Source organism: Sparus aurata, chromosome 12, assembly GCF_900880675.1.
Source record: "Sparus aurata chromosome 12, fSpaAur1.1, whole genome shotgun sequence".
NCBI classification, from domain to species: Eukaryota; Metazoa; Chordata; class Actinopteri; order Spariformes; family Sparidae; genus Sparus; species Sparus aurata.
In genome coordinates this window covers 24485672-24507720 of record NC_044198.1, presented here as the reverse complement: position 1 = coordinate 24507720, position 22049 = coordinate 24485672, and the positions used below count along the sequence as shown (strand labels likewise).

General features: G+C 43.7%; 1 protein-coding gene across 2 annotated transcripts in view; it reads left to right on the top strand.

Annotated features, from left to right (window-relative positions):
- fibcd1b (fibrinogen C domain containing 1b) overlaps positions 1 to 21844 on the top strand; it is a 126563-nt gene extending 104719 nt beyond the window's left edge. For both annotated transcript variants that reach the window (XM_030436502.1, XM_030436501.1), the window contains 2 exons: positions 14289 to 14468; positions 17995 to 21844. In XM_030436502.1, coding sequence (XP_030292362.1) covers positions 14289 to 14468; positions 17995 to 18260 — 446 coding nt within the window. In that variant the 3' untranslated portion in view covers positions 18261 to 21844. The remainder of the gene's footprint in view (positions 1 to 14288; positions 14469 to 17994) is intronic.
- The last annotated feature ends 205 nt before the right edge of the window (positions 21845 to 22049 follow it).

Sequence of the window (22049 nt, the reverse complement as noted above, 5' to 3'; positions counted from 1 at the left end):
CACTGCTGGTTAGAAGTGCCGCTCAGCAAACCTTTTGATGCATTTGACACTTTTACCTCATTACCCCCCTCGAGGACTTAACCCCTACATGGCAGATCCAAAGTGAACAGTTTATTTGTAAAAGGATCCTCATTAGCAGACGCGACGGCAATCTGCTATTATTCCTAGAAACTTGGCGTAGAACACTTGAATTGCGCTGTTGTAGAAAAGAAAAGAAAGGTTATATTTCAAAACCTGTCAACACTGTACAAATATTCAGGCGGAAAGCTAGATTTAAAGACAAGATCTTGAATAATATGGCACATGTGAAGCAACAAGAAAGTCAAATAAAAATACCAAAGAGTAAAACCTTGTTCTAATATTCCTGTAGAGGTGGAGAGGGTCTTTGCAGGTTTCTGGATGTCTACCAGGACCCAACCCAGTACCAAATGTTTGTATGTAGTACAGAGTGGATTCGAGTGGTTTCACTACCACTATCATTGCGAGGGTGCGAATGAGAAGCTGTCAACGGGAAGCGGTGCGAAACTATGCATCTTCACGCATCTTCACGCATCTTTTTGGGTGTGTGGCACCGGGGAGTGAATACCGCAGACACTACTCGGTTCATTATGTGAATGTGCAAACATTTAATTAGCCTTAGCACAACACACAACGTGCAGTTGAGGCTGATGAGAAAGTCGCTTATTTGGTCGTTAAAGTTTTGGAGTTGATGATGGAGCGAGATGACGAGTCGCGGTTGCGCCCAGATTGTTGCAGCATGAATTTGTGCACCACATGTCAATACAGCCAAGAGTGTTTTTTAAAATCATTTTCAATGTGTTGGACTTGCATCTAACCGTGTGGTCGCAGATCATAACCAACCGAACAATCTCCATTCCTTCAAGTTAAAGGTCCTTTCTAGGTTTTTGTCTGTTCTGGGCTGCTGTAGAAACATGGCAGTGCAACGTCGCCCCCCCGAGAACAACACCAGGCTTTGAAGCCAATTTGAAATAGCGGTCAAACTGTTTGATAACAAGATCCTGTGATGCTCTAGGGCTCCATTCTCCCCATATGCTTATATTGAAAGATAAGTGGCTGTAAAACAGTGAATACGGAACAATACAAGAGTCGTCTCACGTTCAGAGTTTAATGCGTTCGGTCTGATAACATTAGGAAAGTCTTGAAGAGCCGCATGATTAAATTAATCCGTCCTCATTCAAGTTAGCGGAGCGCTGAAGTCGAGGTTGTCGGACGTGGTTGGTGGAAGTCTCTCGTGCAGGCGCTCTTTGGGTTCGCACCATGAGGAAGATCAAGGTTATTTTTACGCTGGGGGAGTTCATGCTGGCTTCACGCGCCGCTGAGCAGCTTTCATTGGAATGAGGGCTTTGCCTTTGACGCCATATCCGCTAATCACCATCGGTCCATGCATTAAAGAGGGCCCTCCCCTTCTTTTGATACAAAAAGGCTCTTGTTAAGGCAACGGCTACGCAGTGATTCTTGGTTTCAGGTGATTATTCGCTAATGATTCTGTTCCATTTCTGCCCCTAAATCCTGCACAACCATAGATTTCAACCTCTTGGAGCTAAACTCAAGGACCACTGCATCACTGATATCTGTACCAAATCTTATGGCAAAACATTTTAGGGATATTTTTGGTCTGGTTCAGAGTGGAGGACCGATTTATCAACCGTTGAGCCAAGCTGTTCGCTGCATAGCTTGAAGTGATGACATGCGTCGCTGCTTTTATCAGCTCGTTAATTAATGGCCCATCATGCTGCTACCAGTGTTGGGTTTCTCTCTCAATTTGGGCTGTTTTGATCTGCCATATTTTACGGAATATCTCCAGTTATATTCAGATTTGTTTGGACTGTACTATAAGTATGCACACTGGGTTCAGGCCATGTTTCCTGGGGTCGGAGGAACCTCTTGTGTATGGATCGCTAACTGTGCGTCCGTGCTGTTGCCGGTTGTCGTTAAATTGACAGTTCCGGATGCAAATATCACCTCCCTTCCACAGTTTCTTCTTCTTCTTCTAAACCTGGGAGCTGTGAGTCTGTGTGACTCCTGCATACCCAGTGGACCTAATGCCCTGCCTGTTGCCAGTCTTTCCCGTCAAGCCGGGGCTGCTCTGCTCATTTTGTTTTACCTGAGAGCACCACTAAATATTAATGCATTCCTCTCCCTGAATTACAGCCTTACAGGCCTGCCAACTCACTCAGCATTTGTCTACCTTCCTCTCTTTCACTCCTCCACTTTCCCCTCCTGTATCTGCCTTCACTACACTTGGCGCAGTCTTTCCACCCCGAAGGTTAATTTCTGACGATATCCGATGTGATGGGTTGTTGGCTCTCATTCGTCTCTCTCATGATTTTATGACTCTAATCCTGCCACTTGAGCAAAATCCCCTCCTTTACTTTGACCTGGTGGATGGCATTTTTGGAAGCATTTACATTCACAAAGGCGCGCGGTTGAAAGCGAACCTGAAATCTAATACTGACATCATTGTGAGCTATCCGGCATCAGAGAGATTCATCTCGCAGGAAAGGTTGGGCGACATTGAAATCAGCTTGACTTCAGAGATTTAAAATGTGTTGTGTCACCTGTGCTTTACCCGCCTTTCTCACCGCTAACAAAGGAATCCAGTCAGAGTGGGATAGAAAAGCCAGATGGCTTGGCCGGGACTATAGCAGCGATTTTATTTTATTTGAGAATTTCTGACTCTGGCGTGTTTGCTGCTCTTGCAGAGAAATCTGGAGTGGACCAATAAGATGACATCCAGCCCACTCACCCCACACACACACACTTTTTCATTTGAAATGCTCTCAGAAATGACACTAATGATGAGGTGCAGTCGTGAAGCCCTCAGAGAAATCAAAGCTAACATTACACATTTAAAGAGACTCTAAGATACAAACACAATCACCAAACAAGCAGTTTGCTTAAGCAACTTATCAGTCTCTTTTCAGGATCAGTCGCTTCGAACACTATCATTAGAAATAACCAACTACATATTTCCAGCTGGAAAATACCCAGAGTGTCTTTTTTATCCGCGACTGGCCCGTGATTGTGCATTTTGCGCCGTCAAAGGCACTCACTCTTGATTTTTTTTCGAGCGTTTGTCAGCATGTGAGCCCAAACTGCATAAGCTATATTATTACCGTCAGCGATCACTGTCAACTGCATAGTCACAGCAGACATTTTGACTTCCCTCTCTGTGCTCAATTATGTCTGCATGAATTATTCTTACAGCAAAGACGATGTTTTATGCATAATATATCATAACGGGACCTGCATGCGCGAGGAAGTTCCACGTTGGGTCCTGCCGGTGAAACACTGAGATGATGAGATGGAAATAAACATGGCGGGGGGGGGGGGGGGGGAGTCAGCGATGAAGTGAAATAATTATTACACATCTCTAATTAAAAATAAATCTCTTCAGTTTTTCGTGTTTTTTTTCTTATCAGACGGGCAGTGTTCGAGGATGTGTGTGTTCCCGATTGCCATGTTTGCAGGAATGTAACTTGGCAAATTCATTCATATTATTTTTAATCAAGACTCGCCGCCGCTATACATCATCGTGACCTGCCAATTAGCTTTGCCTCTCGCTCGTTAAACCAACCTCTGCCTGTCCCCCCCATCTATTAAAATAATATGCACACTCATTAATAACAGTCACGATATGAAAATGCAAGCGGGGAGGATGAAGAGGACGAGCGTCTGCGTGGAAATAGCACCGAATCAAGCTCACGGGCGGCGGCTAAACCCTACAAACACGGGATGAAATTGCTTGCGCTACATTATGAGCAACACGAGCAAACTTGTCGCCTCCTGCGTGTCTCACTGTGAGCTCATACTGGCAGCGGCGGCGGGAGACAAAGCACCGGTACTTCATTCATTTCAAATGAGCGCTGGGAGACGCGGTGCCGCAGAGAGCCGAGTGACAGCTGGCGGGGAGATTTCAGGGATTCGGCGACAGGAGGAAGTCGAGCAGGGATCAGGTTTAAAAGAGGAGCTGAGACGTGTCACAGATGCAGACACCTTTGTGTGTTGCAAAGAGCATAGGAAGTGACATTAACACATTTATAGATTCTGATTAATTAGGCAGCACTGTAACTGACTTTGGTTTGTGTAGTTCCTTAATATTACACGCAGTGGTCGGCAGTGACCGGTGAGACGGCAGCTTCTTGGTGATGCAGAGTCACTGCTGCTATGGTTAGCCACAGCCCACAGCATCAACTTTGGCCTGCAACTGACTGAGAATAATCCAACCAAATATCTCTCAGGGCTGGGATTTTATACTGAATGTTGCCTAGCTGATGATATCAGACATAAAGCCACGGAAATAGTAATGCACGCCAATGGGTTTAAAGCCCCGATTCCCAAAGTTTTTTACAAAAATATTGTGGAGGACTGCGAAAAAAACTAAACAGGAAACTTGTAAAAAGACACATTTGAAAGCCGTGACGAGCAAGAAACCATACCCACAGGGAGATACTGGAGGAGGACTGGAAGAAGCTCAAGTGAACAGCACAAGTGCAGGTGAGGGAAATGAACGGAAAAGAACTGGAAGGAGGGAAAGACTCAAGAGGGAGATGCAGAGCAGGTGTGGAGGGGAAAGCAAGCTGGTGGAGAAAACGGGAGGGAAAGCAGAACAAGAGAAAAACGGCAAAAGACGACGCAAGACCAGAAAGCAAATATATAAAAAAGACACATACCGTGAGCGGAAAATGACAGGACCATGACATAAGGGAGACATAATTCTGCAGTTGCTGGGCTGTGTGGAAAAATGGTATTAAGAATATATATCAACATTTAGAGTCATGAGACCTGAAAATGATATAATTGCTTAGCAGTACCAGAGTTAGCTATGAGCTAATTCTCATCCGTAGTCCCCGGCAGAAGACAGACTAACATCTCTGTTCGTTCACAGTCTTTTACGGCTGTTTATTTTAGTTTTTTATCCTCAGTAATTACAACATCAGCTCACTTACTGGCTTCCGTGTCTGTTGAGGACACACAGTCTCCTCATAAACTAACCATTGTTGGGGTTTTTTTTTCTCAAATCTCATTAGAATGACTTCTACATGACCGTCACCTTTTTTTTGGCCTGCGTCTCCTCCTGGAAAGTTTTCTCTGCAGACCTCTTAACCCCTGTGATGTTCTGCTATATTGTTTTTTTCTGCGTCTCCTCATTATAGCGTCTCAACGAGTAGACTCGCAATTCAATCTGCGTTGTGGAATGTCACAAATCACTGTTACAATACCTACTTTTACTACACAATATCACCTGTGTTAGGCAGGTGGTTGGTGCAGGTTTTTTTGTTCTCCACTGCAAAATAACTCATGTTAGATGGTGCTAAAATAAGCACTATATACATGATATACAATAACATTTAATCTCTGATACATAATGAGGCTTAAGTTAAGTAAAGCTTGCATACAGTACAAAAAAAGGGTTGGCTCCACTAGCGTCCTCCACTGTTGCTATGCTACATTGACGGCTTTGTCAATGGACTTTTTGGTTTAAACGTGTTTTAAAATATCAAAATGTATACTCCGTCACCCCGAGTGTTTTTGTGTGGTGGGTTCTCCAGAAGTATAGTTGATGGACATCAATTGTTGTTGTTGGTGGTGTTATGAGAGAATTGTTAAAATTCCCAATTTCACATGTGAACTGAATATTTTCACGTGAAAATTTGACATCCAATTTTAGAAGTATATATATTCATATATATATATTCATATATATATATATATATTTTAACAGATGGAGTAGAAGCTCTCAACATAAGAAATCACCTGAAAATCACCTGTTCACATTAAAATTCCACATTTTCACTTATAAGGCGCTGATTTCATGTGAACAGACATGAAAACATGAACATGTGAATGTGTGAAAACAATTTTTATTGGCTATAGTTCAACTGTTTGCCACCAAATAAAATATTTTTTTAAACTGACTGCATCAAATAAATCTTATAAATATGTTTTTGAATTATCTTGAGTCTATTTGAGGAGGTTGACAGTAGGTTGGAGTTATTCTGACTATATTTTACAAGCCTAAAATCTTATAAAGAACTGAGCCAAGAGGGAGCACCTGATGTTTGATCACTAGCACTTGAGGAACCCCTGCTGATTCATTTTATCCTCACTTAATGCAACGAGGCAGCTAAAAAAAACTATATTTTGTTGCACCAAGCTGATTAAAAAAAACAACTGAATACTTTCTGCCACACAGTTTTGCTGCAGTCAGAGCTGTCCCTGATGGAGAAAGCGAATTTTAAAGCACAGAGGACACGTGTTTCGTGGTGGATTAACATTTAATTATACCTTACATTAGAGCTCCACCATAATAACTTTCCCTCTCAGACTTTCTCTCTCTCTCTCTGTCACTTAACAGCTCCACTGGACTGCTGCAAAAAAAAAAAAAACAGCTCTGCTTTCAGCTGACGTCTGCCTTTGTGGTCCCATATAGCTTCGTCTGTACACGCTGTCCACTTAAATAAGACCCTTGACCGTGAAATAATAACAAACAGAAGCAACAAGCATTGGAAGTTGAATCAGATATGTCACCCTGGTTTTCATGATTATAGTATTAACACCTCTGTGTTTGGTGGGGTTGCAAAATGAAAGAGTCACAGATTAGTCGTATAATTCCCACTTCATGCTGTCATCCTACACGCCATTCATCAGATCTACAGAGGCGAATTTTCACACCTGCAGTCATGCTGAACCACCTCCGTCTGCGGCGCTGTGAGACGACTCCCATTAAAGTTGCTGGTTTTAATTCAGCGAGAACGCTGCAGGTCTGAAATATGCGGTTCGGCGAGCTTTTACGTCTGTACAGAAACCCATAAGGATTCAAAGGAAACAATATGTATTAATAATATATTGCAAAATGTATCTATCTTCAAAAGATGAAGCGGGCGACTCCTGAGAGCAGTAATGAGGGCGCTGTGGGCAAAGTGAACAAACATTCCCGAGATCATTATTCCCAAGTTAGACTCAGCCTGGGGAGCGGCTCCGTGTGTTTGCTGCTGAACAAATAGTACCGCTGAAATGTTCATTCAGCTAAAGGATATTCAGCCTTGAATACTTTTGAATGTAGTGGAATCAGCCTCTTGTGCATTTGTTCAGTCAAATGTAGGGTACACGTGTGTGCTCGAGCGCAACCGAGCCAGCAAATGAAAAGTGCAGCCCCCACAATCTTTTTTATTTTTTTATTTTCTCATCCTCCGCAGCCATGAAAGAGAAATTGGGAACATGTTAGCAGCCTTAACAGGGCCGGATCTCATTTTATCTGCAGCTATAGTGAATGTTCACCCATTCAAAGTGAGTAGTGGGTGGGTGGGGTTAAAGGATTTGGCGCTTTCCAAGTTCTTTATGTTTGTATGAGGGGGATCGAGGGAGCTTAGACTTCTTAACAAAAAGAAACATGTATGGAAACTTTACCTCGTGTTAACCAAGATCAGTAGTTCCACAAAAGGGTTTTAAAAAAATCTTACACATAGCATGGGAATTTGCAAAACTTGCAAACAGGCGCGGGCCTGTCAGAGGTGTGACAGTTAATCTTAAAACATTCTTTCGTTTTCTGTCCCCGCCAAATGTCACCGTTGTCTCAGGGGGAGCAGCAAGCCAGAGAGTTCAGCACACACCTGTCTCTGTTTTTCTCCCTGCACTCCTATCTCCTGATGACAAGGGGAGAGTTGACGATAGCGAGCCTTTCCCTATCCCCTATGAGCGGATGACAGCAAGTCTTTCGGCAGACGCGTGCCCGCAGATCGCCTCGAACGGCGCTACAGTCGCTCCCGGTGGCAAAAGGGCACAGCAAAGCGTCCTTGTAGCTGTGTGGAAATATCCCACCCCACCACATTTCTAACTCCTCCTCCGTGCTCCAACTCCGTAGAGTAAAACAGTTTGACAGGAAGATTAAGCAAGAGGGAGAAAAGAGAGACAAAACGAGGGAGGGCTTGAGTTATGGTGGAAGGAAGCGAGGAGGAGGAGGAGGAGGAGACGAAAAAGCGCTGCTCTTTTTCCCCCTTTTTTTTTCTCTGTCTGAAACAGTCTCAGGAGCTGCCCCCCAGCAACAGAGGGAGAAAAGCATGATGAATAATTAACTTCGAGAAATGTCACAAGCGGCAGAGAGAAGTGTAATCATTTCTCTGTTGGGTTTGGAGATCTGTTTTTTATTCTTTTCCTTCATGCCCCGTGGTACTGCACTACCCTGAGACTGTGAGCACTAGGGGGGCCATAACCCATCCCCTAAAAGCATCCGATACATTCCTCCCTACATACTTTTCAAATAAAAGCAAATAAATCATTAATATTGGGGGCCTTTTAGCAGCATCGCAGAGACGTCTCAAAGAGGTCTTCTACATTTTTAATCACGTCATTGATGTCAGTCTCATTAGCTGTAAAATCACATTTAAGGAGCAGGAATCTCTGCTGGTAATAGTTTAATCAATGTCAAGAGGCTCGAGCTTTGTTTCCCTTTTAGTTGTAGAGAAACGCAACATGCCCTCTCAGAATGAATAAAAGATAAAAAATGACAAATTACCGTCTTCATGTTCTAAACAAGCTAAATTTGTCCTCTTTCCTGAGCTGTGAAAATGAGTTATGGATTACCATGACCTAGTTTAATGAGGTAATTGCAGATATATATCACTTTTATCCTCGGTTTTTCACAGATTTACAAGCCGAAAGGACCAATAGTCGGCTCCCGCGCGTATTAATGTGCTCTAAATTTAAGATCGGCTTGCTTTTCACGTGCAGGAGAGAGCACACTCTTTGACTTCCTGCCACCCAAAGTGCTAATTTTCGTATGATAACCACGATTAAGGTCATTTTTAGCTTTCAATTGTGAGCTTTCAGTGGACACGCTATCTTTAACCCTGCACATTTTCGCCTCCCAGCCCTCAGCTCTGTTGTCACGGTGGCAGACATTGTAAAGGGGATTGTAATGATGTGGATGATTTAATGCCGAAGAATGCTTAAAGATTTTTTGGTCCCATCGACGCGTTTGTTAATCAGGCGAACTCCAAATGAGATTCCCTATCAGTAAACACATTGATTGTTGAAAATGAGATGCTGATTTTTACCAGTATTATTTATCTTCTTTTTAGATGACACTGAGTAATTATGCCTGTATGGTGCTGCCTGTGCTATATGGATTTATCTAGAGACAGAAGTTCAAAGAAGCTACCTATTTGTGATTTGTCATTTGAAGCATTGGAAAGCACTTTCAGGGTTGGAGAAATGTGCGGTCACTTTATGCTAGGGGAGCCTGACATCCATTTGCAATGGTGCCCCGTCCGAGTCCAATCCAAATAAATAAGGAGCATATGATCACAGGAGTTGTTGTCTTGATGGGGAAACAAGCACTCTCGCGGAAGCAAATCTATCTGATGTGATGACCATCATAATGTTGTAAGTTTTATTCATGTTATGCATTTTTGCTGATATTTGATTGTACATGTACTGGAAGCAAACAACCCAATTGCCAGAATGAATGTTTGCAATTAGTGTTTCTTTCTGTTGCAACTTAACGTGTTGTTTGGTTCAGTTTTTGTTATTTGCATGTGAAAAAGCTGCAGCTAATGGTCATGTCAGGTTAAGGCTCGAAAAACACTTGGTTAGGGGTAGGAAAAGATTTATTTTCTGGCTTAAGATAACTGTTTTGGTTGCCACATCCTCAGCTGGTGATGCACTGACTTCCCATAAAACACAGATTTTTCAATGCCACGACCACGGCTGGAAATAGTACCGCGGTCTCCTTAAAAATACATAGTGGTGTGACGCACAAATGTTGAAACGCAGTCTCAAACTGCGGTCACTGGCTGCCAGCCTTATTTACTGTGGCTCCAAAAGCATTTCCTCCATCTCCCCGCCACTGTAAAGTCTGTGTTTCGTCTGTGTTGTGTCCACATCAGAAGCTGCACCATATTTTAAATATTGATACTGAAAGATTATGGCATTAGGTATTTGACACAGGGCCCCTCTACAAGACCAGGACACCTTGGCCCTTACTATTTCTACTGTTGTCACAAAGACAGCCAGACACCCAGCTTTCAAGGGCCCCTGAGGGTCTGGCTTCTTTGGGCAGTTGCCTGCTTCGCCTGGTTCCTATTACAGTCCTGCTGAGTTAAAAACAAGGTGCACTGCACAAACAAAACAAAACAGCGATGAAAAACAATGTGCCTCATGGCCCAGAAATAAAACCTGTCTGAATAAAGAAAGCACACCCTAATTTCCATCTAAAAGGCGTATGAGGACAGAAGTTTTTTGACTCTCTGCTAAGCTTCCCCTTAAACGGTGAAATTGGTGAGAAGAGAGGAGAGTCTCCCCCCAACGGAGCAATCAGCATGTTAATACTGAAGCAAAACACCTCAAAATTCTCCCTTGTATTAGAACCCATTTGAAATAACCTAACAATAGCATTTAATTAACAGGGAGTTACACCTGAGCATTTAGATTTTAACCAAAGAAGTCTCTGTTGTTATTTCACTTGTCTTCCTCTTTAATTATTCTGAATTAAAGTCTTGCTGAGATTCTCTGGGGCTTTAATTAGGGACTGAATTAAAGTTATGTAAATACAGTTGCGAGCCGCACAGTCTTTAAATAGAGTTGTGTTGCGTCTGGTATTTTATTTTCATTATTTTTTTTTTTCTTCTTCTGAAAGAGAAAACATCCTACAGTCTTTTCTTTTGAAGTTTGTCAGATCACTCCGGGGTAGCTCTCCCTTAGGTGTTTGTGTGGATTGATACTTTTTTTTCTCAGAGGGCTGTGACAAGGAAACTATTTCTGCATTCTAAAAATGTGTTGCATTTTTGCACGCGTCTCCGTTTGTGTTGGTTTCCTGTAAATATACTTAAGTATTTAATTAACAGAAAGCTGGCAGGCATGAAGTTACCTACCTATGAATGTATTAATAACTGATCCTCCACCTCCAATTTGCTGATCCACTGTGAAAGTGAAAAGAGCGGGATCAACCTCCCATTGGGCCAGATTAAATCCAAACTAAGTGCCTCGTCCCAGACTGCAAGCTTCTGTCTCTGAATAATAATGGGTTCTTTCAGCTGTGTTTGTCATCAAATTAGCCCTCTACTTCAGACGAGGCGCTCTCAAAGTGCAGTTCTCGACAGCGACGGAATTCAAATTAGACGAAGTCAGTTTGAGGTTTGTAAGCTTTAAAAAACGGAGAATGGGTTTCATTTGCAGAGGTGATGATTGCCATAGGAGGTAAAGTGACAGCGTTCAAGTTCGTGAAAAAAACACCTTCCTTCCTGCAGCTCATCTGCTTTAATGCTCACTCAGAGCCTACTTGCAGTGGAGACACGGAAACAAACCTCAAACCCTCCAGCCTTCTCTACATGCTCGAAAATCCAAACCCTCTTCCTTTAACATAAAGCCCTCGAAGCTCCTCCATCAGTGCGCGCTTTCAAATGCTGCTTATTTTTTGTCGAATAAACACTGCAACTGTATGGAGTGCATTTGTAAGCGTAGAGGGAAAACTGTTAACAGATTCTTGAGGCTGAGTTCACTTTTGTTTGTCTTCCTGCCCTCAATTTTGCGTTCAATGAGTTGGGGTTGAGTTCCTCCTGCTCCCCTCCGCCCGACACACTATTATGCTCGTACCTTTGATCAACCCAGGAGAGAATAAGTTGCCCTGGGTAGCGCCATCACTCCAACACAGGAGGGGGCAAGGAAGAAGGGATGGAAACCCTTTTTCCCCCTGGCGCTTTTCTGTCTTACACAGTCTCTCTAAAGGATTGAGCAACAATTAAAAGATGGGTGTATCTGAAGTAGCTGAGACAGTTTGATGTGAACCGCAAATGTTTCCCTCATTTATAAAGTGGTCTGCAGAGTTTTATCTCTAGTAATGACTTCAAGCCCACAATCAAGGATGTATAAAACATACTTTGACAGGAAAATGATCTTAGCTTTACAGCAACTGAGGATGCGTGATAAAAAAGAGTCATTTCCTTTAGCAACGAGTGCTATCTCGGATACTGTGACGATAAAATAACATGTATCTCCAAGTGTTCTTCTTCCATTTTGTGGGCATTAATCAGCTGAGTCCTGGCACTTAATCATTTCCACCAAATCAAAAGTTAATAAGGATTTATACGTTGGAAACTAAACACATTTTTCTCTATACAATTTCAGCACAACCACACAAATCGACCCATTCCTGTTAAAGAGTGGTTGCACTCATGATGACTCATGTTAAATCTCTTTTTCAGTAATGCCTCCCCCAGCAGTATGTCAAATTAGCCGATTGGAGGCTTTATCTCGCTGTTTTAGTGAATACACCCAGTAAGAGCTGCGTAGACTTGACCCGAAGGGAACTCAAATGATCACAATAATACTGTGGTGATAGCTCAAATACTCATCTTCTATCCGTGTGCTCTGAATGACGCTTAAGGCAATTCAAAACACAGATAACTAATGTGAATACTGACTACACTTGACTTCAAAATATCATTTCAGGAGGCCACAGATGTGGAGGACTTTGGTTGGAAATGTAACATTTTATTTTTGGATAACTTTTGAATCGAGTTAAGTGTCATTGTAAGCGTTAGAAGACTGTTTAGATGTGACTTTAACAGAGCATAAATACAGTCTCGTCTGACAGAAACAGTCACTTGAAAAAGTAATTTACTCTGATTTGATAAGAGTGTGAAGCCCTGCTAGACCCTGATATAATCCACAATTTTTATTTGAAGAATTCAAGCTACTCACAGCAAATAACAAAACATATAACCTTCTTCTTTCGATAGGGAAAAGCAATTACAAGTAAACTGACACTCTTTAACATTCAGGGCCAATAAATGAGAGACTTTTTCCTAGTAAGATCATTCCTGCAAGATTTAGCAAAAGATTCACTGTATGAACCTGCTAGACATTGTTGACACCCTCACATTGCATGCAGACAGGTGGCAAAGTATTAAGTCATAGGTGTCCTTCTGAAGGACACTTCTACCGGCCATTTCTGTGCAAAGCCAACTGAACCAAGGCCTTTGTCATTACATGCCTACTTTCACCACTCGAGTCTCCCTCTCTGTCCGCTAACTAGCTAGATAGTGTGGATTCTGGGCTGTCTTCATCAAAGGTGTCGGTGTGTAGTTTGTCAATAAAAAAATCTGTGGAGGAAAGGCTGAGTAGAATGATAGAGCAATCTTTATTGAAACAGATCTCAAGCCTGCGTCCGAACTAGTGTGGCCACACTCTGGTATTCACAAATCTATGGCAAAGTAATGCCCAATGCTTTGCCCCCTGCTCTATCAGAAATCCTCTCGAAACTTCGACCTTAGGAAATCTACCAATTACCACCCCACTTTTTCCGCCTGTGCGGGCCTTTTTAAAGTCCATTCGCCCGCACCTACCTACTTCTTCAAATTGGTCACTTTGGTGGATTGAGGGTCCATCTATCCAATAGGAGAAAGAGGAGTGATCTATCTCCATATTCCATCTGGAATAGCTCATCTTCTGGACATTACCTAACTCTGCTGATGTGAGATTTAGAACTTACAGCCTAAAATTGACTTGATTGTCTCTGAGGGCTTATATGGAAATGTATACATTAAGTCAGCTCCGAACCTCTGGCATGAGAGATAAATTCAGTTTTTATTGCTCCCTAGGGGCCTCGTCCCTAGCTATCCTTTAACGCAAACACAGAGCTGATTAATGGCTCCTGAGGCCCCTGGACATGTAAACAACACACCGGCCACCCTTCTTACCTCACCGTAAGGAAAAACAAACTAATGCAGTTAAATCATCATATTAGCAGCGACTGTTTAGAAAAGGATCATAATACATCCAAATGCCGGTTTGTTGTCATAACCTTCAAGTGCAAATGCCTCTGAAAAACTGATGTCTGGAGGGCAATATAGCCCAAACACTTTGCAGTACCCCTCAATCCTACCAAGAATGGGGATACCATATCCCTTGGCGTGATTGTGCAAAACAATGTTGCAGGGTTAGGTGGTAGGAGCAGGGGGTGTATTGGGATTGGGCCAATTTTTCAGTAGATTCAGTTTGTCTCTCAGTCCTCATGGGAAACTTTTCTGTGAGCAGCAGTTGCACTTCTGGAAAAAAAACTGAAAAAGAAACTCTAATCTTGTTTTGGAAGGAAACCCTACACATACAGCAGAAGACAAAAAAAAAAAAAACGAAAACGTATTACATCTCATTTCCAGAAAATGTAAGGCGTTGAGAGACTGCTGAAATAGCTTTAAAGTGTTCTGAGAACAACGGCAGCACTCTGTAATGGATTGTTTTGGTCTTTGTCTCGCTCTTTTCCCCTGCAGGGCTGAAGCAGATCCATGCGCTGTCCATCCAGGGGAACTATGAGCTGCGTATCGACCTGGAGGACTTTGAAAATAGCACCGCGTACGCCCAGTATGGTACCTTTGGAGTAGGCCTCTTCTCAGTCGACCCTGATGATGATGGATACCCTTTGACTGTGGGAGACTATTCTGGCAATGCAGGTATAAATGCTGAGTGAACTACTTTTTCTGCAAGGCTTCCTGTGCTTGTACAGTGATAAGTATACAACTATTCTTGGAGTTTTTTATTTTTATTTTATTCAACCTAATTGTGAGCACAGAAGTTACAGCACTAGGTGAAAGCTCCAGTCAACTTCCAGTGCTGCCTTCTAGTCAAAAATGTTATTTTTACAGTGCAGTAGGTGGGTCCACTTGTTAAACCATGCAGACAGCTGCACAGAGAAAGAGAGGGGGACTGCAACTGTTTGTGCCGTTGCTCCCCAACCATCAGATCCAAGCCAGCTACCTGTCACCTTGATTAAATTACTGCCAATTAATTGCGCTGCTTGACCTGCAGCGTAAACAAAAACCCTGCCGTTGAAATGAAGAAGCAATTTAAAAAACCTTTGGGGAGCGCTGCACTGAGAACACGGAGAGAATGGGGACAGATATGAGAGATGGAGCAAGGGGAGATAAGTGGAGAGGAAGGGAATGAAGAAACTGGGGTAGGACGAAACGAAGGGGACAGGTGCAACATAAGTGAGGAAGAGTTAAGTAAAAATGAGTGTAGAGGCGTCCAAGGGACAGAGGAAGCAGAGAGGCAGAGGAGTGAAAAAACAAACAAAAAAAAAGGTGGGAAGGAAAAATGTGTTGTGTTGCAGCAGCTTTTTCCCCTGATATGATGTCTGCTAAAAAGTCCTGTAATGCATCCTGGCTTGTCCTCAGCATGGCCTGACCTTAGACCCATCTGCCTTGTTGCAGATTCGGTCAAATTAAGGGTACTCCAACTCTCTCAGGATGCTCGTGGTCTCACCTCGGCTTCCATCTAGGCTGTGCTACTGTTATTATTACCACCAGTGGTAGTGTTATGCTCTGCTGTGGCTGCCTTCTGATCAGCTGACAGGTGCTCATTTGGGCTGGGAGCAGCTGGATCCTAATGGGCATCAGAGGAGGCTGTCGGCCACGCAGCCGCTAAGGTGACATCCAGCGCCTTGCAAATGAGCCTTTAAGTGCTTCTGTTTTGTTTTCGTGTTTTTTCCTCTCCTCTACCTCCGCTGCTGGACATCATGCCATTGTCCACAAATTTGAGCTGTTACCTCTATTTTTCCCCCACCATCTCTATTGTCCCAGTGTGGAGCAGCACATGACATGGCTATCAGCACATGCCCGTCGGATTATCTTTCCGCCGACTGGTTACCATGGTAATGTAAAATGGAGAGCAGAGTAGGACAGAGTGAGAGGGTAAGGAGATGGGTGGCCACATCCTGGGCAATTAAGGGCTGTTTGATGCCCTGACGAGCTGTTAGCTATCACCTGATCGCTGGGTGAGCGGTCTTTCATTCCCCTCTCAGCTCTTTTCCTTGTATCCACTTCTGGTCACAGTGTGCAGCCAGCTTTCGAAAAGAAAAGGAAATGACGGGAAGTATGGGGAGTTTATTGAACATTATTAGCTCTTTGAACATCCATTTGCTGAAAACCTCTAGGTCTGCCACAGCATCTCAGAGGACAAAGTCTCTTTGGGAGTGGCTTGCAAAGCAGTTATCAGTGTAGAGAATATACCGGAGAGAAATCGTTATGTAGAGAGTGGATACTTTGAGCTGGTGGGATTAGTCTAACCATGTAGATCATGATTAAGGTGATGCAACTGGCACTGCTTCCCTACAGTGGTCTCATATCACTGTCATATTCATAATCACAGGTTGCTTTATTATGAAGCCTTACTCCCCCTCTGATTGGTTGCCTTCATTGGTCACATTCTCTACCCATGACTTAAAGTCTCTGGTTAAGTCTGTGTAGTCTGCCAGGTAAACAACCTAACCTATTCGGCCTCCTTCCAGGTCTTTAGCTGCACCTCGTGGGTTCGCTCATCCTATGGAGCTGCTCTTTGTTGCCAATCAGTACGTTTACATGCACAGTTTAGTCAGATTACAGCCATAGTTCGACTATGCTACTCAATCAGACAACTGCAATTGTCTGAGTATACATGCCCCGGTACGATTGGTGGCGCTGTACCCATTTCAACTACAGGTAATAGAGCCACCTCTGCATGACCTCTTTACGTCACCAGCAACAACAAACTCTGCCTCGGCGTTCGAGAAAGATGGCGTAGGAAGAGCAAGACAAAGCTACATCTTTGTACATTTTGTATATGATGTACATGATAATTACACAAACTAGATGCACAATGGCGCTCTTGCTTGTGGTTATTTCGGAGGAAAGACGCCGCCGCCGTCCTTCTACTTACGGCTCAGAACGCAAAATCCGATCCGATCCGATAGAACGTATACATGCAGGAGTAATGCAACTATCAATCGAGTAATCTAGGTGTTTTAATCCAACTATGAGAAATCTGATCCGGTCCGATTTTAGTCAGACTAAGGTGTATACATGCATCTTAAAAATCCAATCATATTCGGACTAACCCAATAATTTCTCGAGTATCATGTAAACGTGTCTCTAGGGAAGGAAGGCAGTGTGGACACCTGACCTGTCCACTCTGCTGTCCTAGCCCAGAGACACTGCATCTCCGATGAAGTTGGTATGTTTACCGCAGAAAATGCAGCTCAAAATCTGTTGCATCAGCCAACTGCAACCAAAACAAACACAGCCATCAACAATATATCCCATACAGTTAGGAAATAACGCATTACCTAGCTAACAAAAGTAATTTCATCGTGGATGTCTGTCCCTACCAGGGCACTCGGGTTGGTGTGGACACAAGGAGATATAACAGGCCCTCAGCTGTGGTCACAGGCTCCACCACTTTGCCTTCATCACGTTGTCTAAATGACTACCAGGGCCAGATTTTTATTTCTTATTTCTCCAACTAGAAAAAGGAGCCGATCAGTTAAACCTAGCCATTGAAAAACGGGATGGTTGTACCAGGACGATAAAGCTGTCACGGCTTTCATCATGCTAAAAGGAACAGGCACAGTAGGGCGGGTCTTGTAAGAAAGCAGTACCAGTTAATAAAACGCCTGAAAGATAAACATTGATGCTACGAAAAGGGCTGAAATCAACATTTGGATAAAGTTCATCAAGTACATCTCCTCTAACAACATTTCTGTACACTAACTGACAGGCATCCTGGTAATTGGGGGTGTGTTATTAAAAATAGGAAGATATAAAGGTCAACATAGAACCTTTGATAAATTGGCTCAAAATCCGGCTGACCTCCTGTTTTCGATAACGAGAAGCAAAACTCTGGAGGACTGTGGAGCTTTATTTTTATTCTGTCATCTTCCGCTGTTTATAGAGTGATTAATTGAAGAGTCCTATGCCATTTTGAAGTGAATCACTTGTGGATATGTCTAATTACTGGTTTCTGGTGTTAGATCCAAAAATATGTCAGTTGAAGACAGAGAGATGCAATAATCTGTTGCTAAAAAAGTAGCTGCTGCTTTTCTCCCAGCTGCTCTTATTTATAAGAGCTTCTTGCATTCGTCTAATGCCACAAAAAAAACGTACATCTGTATCTTTTTATAACTTTTTATATACGCACTAACACATTTATCTGTGCCCTCATTAGGTGATTCTCTGCTGAAGCACAACGGGATGAAGTTCACCACCAAAGACAGGGATAACGACCACTCGGAGAACAACTGCGCCTCCTTCTACCACGGTGCCTGGTGGTACCGCAACTGCCACACCTCCAACCTTAACGGCCAGTACCTGCGCGGTCAGCACACCTCCTACGCCGACGGCATCGAGTGGTCCTCCTGGACCGGCTGGCAGTACTCCCTGAAGTTCTCCGAGATGAAGATACGACCGACCCGCGACACGGAGAAAAAATGAGACGGACGAAGCGGGAAAGAAGAGAAAAAAAAAAGAAGAATTTTTTTGAAACATTACAAAACCACAACTTCTGACAGCTAGGCGGAGTTACTTGTCTTGATATTGTTTGTTCACTAAAACATACCTCTTTGAGTTTACTTGACTCTGCTGTTTGCCTCCTGGTGTCCCTCCCCCCTTTTTGCTCCTCTTCCTCCATCCGTCAGCTACTAGTATCATGCTGGCTTCCATTATCCTCCCCCCCCTGGTCTCTTTCTAAAAAAAAAAAGAAAAATAGCGGAACCATCATCCTTTTATTTTTGATCAGTCGGCTCACAAAAAAGACAGCGTACCAGAGCTCCGAACCCACAGACCACTGCGCTAGCTTTACTCAGTCTGACATGGTGGTCCAACCATCCCCTGCAGAATCACACACCAGTGATTTCCTCCTGACATGTAACTCTGACCTCCCATCTGTGCTGACATGGCACTTAGATCGTGGTTCAGTCTCGCTGCCCATCGCTGCATAATCCGTGGATGGAGTGGGTTGCTCCAAATATAATAGACAGAGAAAAACAAACCATGAACAGGAGATACAAATCCTTCCTGTCCCCCTCTGCAAGGGAAGTCCGGAGTATCCCCCCCCCCCAGTGAGAAGGGACAGCGCAGTGGTACACTACGTCACATTTACATCCCTGATCTGTGTGAATGAGACCCAGCGGGAAAGGTGGCGAGGAAGTGCGTGCCCGAAGATAATGAGTGGGAGACAGAGACCGAGAGAAAACAGGAAACAATTCGACGAGAGTTAAATTAGTCAGAGCGAGGGAGAGCGGAGTGAATCGAGACCGCGCGAGAGGAAGCGGAAGAAGAGGAGGTGCAAAGAGAAAAGATGAAGAAAGAAAGAAATGAGAAAAAAGGAAGAGACAACGGAGGATCTCATTCATCTGACTTGGGCCATTAGGGAGCATATTGGGCACTTTGTCTGATCTGCCTGCCAGCTGAGTACTGGCCAACTGATGCAGCACTCACAGATGGTAACCCAGCACTTTGTGTGTGTGTGTGTGTGTGTGTGTGTGTGTGTGTGCGTGTGTGTGTCTACGACAGAGAGAGACAGACAGAGTTCTGTAACACTATCAATTTCCTGTCATGAGTTCAGTGGAGCATCTCAACTGACTACAATGTTTAGCAGAGACAGACTAAACATGATGCACGGCTGGCGAACCTTCACTCTCTCCATCTAACTAGTTAACACGACGATTACAAAAGCCTGCATCCGAAGGGGGGACCAATGGGATCACGGCTCGAACAAGGAGTACCCGTCCCGTCGATCTGATTCTTTTGGACCTGTTGAGGAAACGTCACGTTTTGGCCAACAATGCCGCCTCTCTGTTTTTTTTTTCCTTTTGTCATTTCTTTTTCTCGCTCTCTTCTTTTCCAGGTGATAATTATGGGATTTGTTTGTGTGACGGTTCCTCTTGTCATGCAAACAGAGAGAAAGTCGCTGTATAATAAGATTTGACGCTCTCGAATCACAGTATTTTTTTTCTTCTGAGTAGGAGTTCTGCAGTGTGTTACGGCAAAAACAAAATTGCCTAAAGCAACCAAAAAAACAAAAAACAAGAATGACATAAAAATACAAAAAAAAAATACAAAAAAAAAAATGTTATGGAGAAAAAACACAAAGGGAAACATGTGGGCAGAAAATAGTGCAATCCTGATTTTCCCTGTCTCTCCTTTTATTTTTCAAGTCGGTGAATCAACTATTTTTCAGCTTCATCGAGTTTCTTTGGATGTACTAAGAGCTTTAAAAAGATATCTGTAGATTTTATTGTACAGTGTGTATGACTTTTAGAGCATGTGAAGCCGTTTTCTTACTATGCTAAAACACAAAGAGTATCTCAAGCACATGGACTTACAAAACTCCACTGGTTTAAAGAAAAAAAAATGAAAATAAAGAAGAGATGTATTTACAGAACTTTTTTCCCCTTCCTCTACCTGACTGGCCCCCCTCCAACAGGTGGAGGAGGAATGTGACTACCCCCTCAAGCACACGTCCGTTCAAATCTGCAGCACAAATATATAAATCTTCTACGGAGGCACAATACGAGAGAGACTTCGAAAACCTCTTGGCACGTTAAGCTGCCAGGCTGGACATACGTGATTTTTTCTGACATTTTTTGGAAAGCGTCCCGTGGCACTTGAGGGAGACAGTCAAGAATGTTTGCGGAGACAAAGAAGGTGTCGCCCCGGCTTGACAGCGGGGTTTAACGTGTAGCACCGAGCGACGTTGCACCGAATACCTCTGACACTGGAACAGCTGTGAGTTTTTTTTTCCTGTCATCACCGGTGCGTTGAAGGGATCTCCTGTCGCCGCGCGTGCGTTCTGTCGCGGCACCACGGCTGTGTACATAAAGCTCTGCGACGTCGTGTCTTGGCGGAGCGCTGCCGCCTCTCTCCGACGTCAAAAAGCACGGACACGCGTTACAAATACTTTGCTGATGTTATTGTGGCGCAGAGTCGGAGGTCTGATTCGCTGGAGGACGGAGAAGGAGCTGGACTACGTGTGACGACGTATGCATATGTGTGTGTGTGTGTGTGTGTGTGGGTGTGCGTGTGTGGGTGCGTGTGCACATGTGTGCGTCTACAGTGTCTCTGTGTGTACACATATATGCACATGCTTCGGTTTGTACATGCCCATGTGCATGAGCCAGACGACAGAGCGGGAGGCTGAGCGCGTCTCTCTGTGTGGAAAACATTTTGAAGTAATGTGATGCTTATGTACAACTCGCCTCCCTCCCCTCCTCCCCCCTCTCCCTCTCCCTCTCCCTCCCCCCGTCCTGCTATTTGTGTTGATAACAGAGAGATTTACATAATTATAATGAACTATTACTTATTGTGATTGTGAAACCCATAAGAGTGGACACCACCTTCTGGTACTGTGTTGAACTGCGCTCGTACCCTGAGAAAACCCTCCCCGAGATCCCGCTCCCCGAAAAAAAAAGTCTTTCTTCACCTCGACACGACGTTGTGCTCACTGTATATGTTGATGCTATGTTGCCCCCCCTCGTTATTTAAATGTAAGCTATTATTTGCCATGCGCCCTTTCGTGTGTTTTCTGTTGAGTGAACGCCTTTGCCGTCACTCTCCCTGCTGCAGCTTGCCGAGTCTCAGACGGAAAGAGATGATAAAAGAGTGAAATCAGAGGCTCTAATCATTCCCAGTTATCCCGCTCATTACAGTGCATCAGCACCCTCCCGATCGATCCCCCAGGTCCCCAAACCTTCTATCTTTCTTACTGTGTACCTCCTTAATTGCCTTAGCCTCTGCTGCCAATTCCCCCTCTCTCCACAGCTCCTAAATCCTCCTCTCCTTCTCCTTCCAGCTCCCGACTCCCTGCCTCTTTATTACCCTGCTTTCCTCTCCTGCCTCCCCTCCCCCAGGTCCTCCCATTCCCTTCAGTCCCAGCGCAGAACTAACTCTGTTTTTCCTTTACTTTCTTTTATTTATTTTTTTGGTGAAGTACTATAGATTGTTTTGCTGAATCTTGATACTGTGTTTTAATGTTCTTGTCAACATTTAATAAACATTCACATTTTATAAATGGGGAACACCCTGAAGTGCGTGGGGGTTTGTTCAGATTGGTTTGGTTATTTGGTTTTGGAATTTCTGGCGGAATCAAACCGCATAAACAGCAGCGACTGACAATTAGTGGAATCCGTCAAAAGAAAACAATTTTTAATGACTTGGAACATCAGCCGCAATTAGCAGCTGGGTGTGAAACGGAGCCTCAGCAGATCCAGAGTCGAGAAAAAA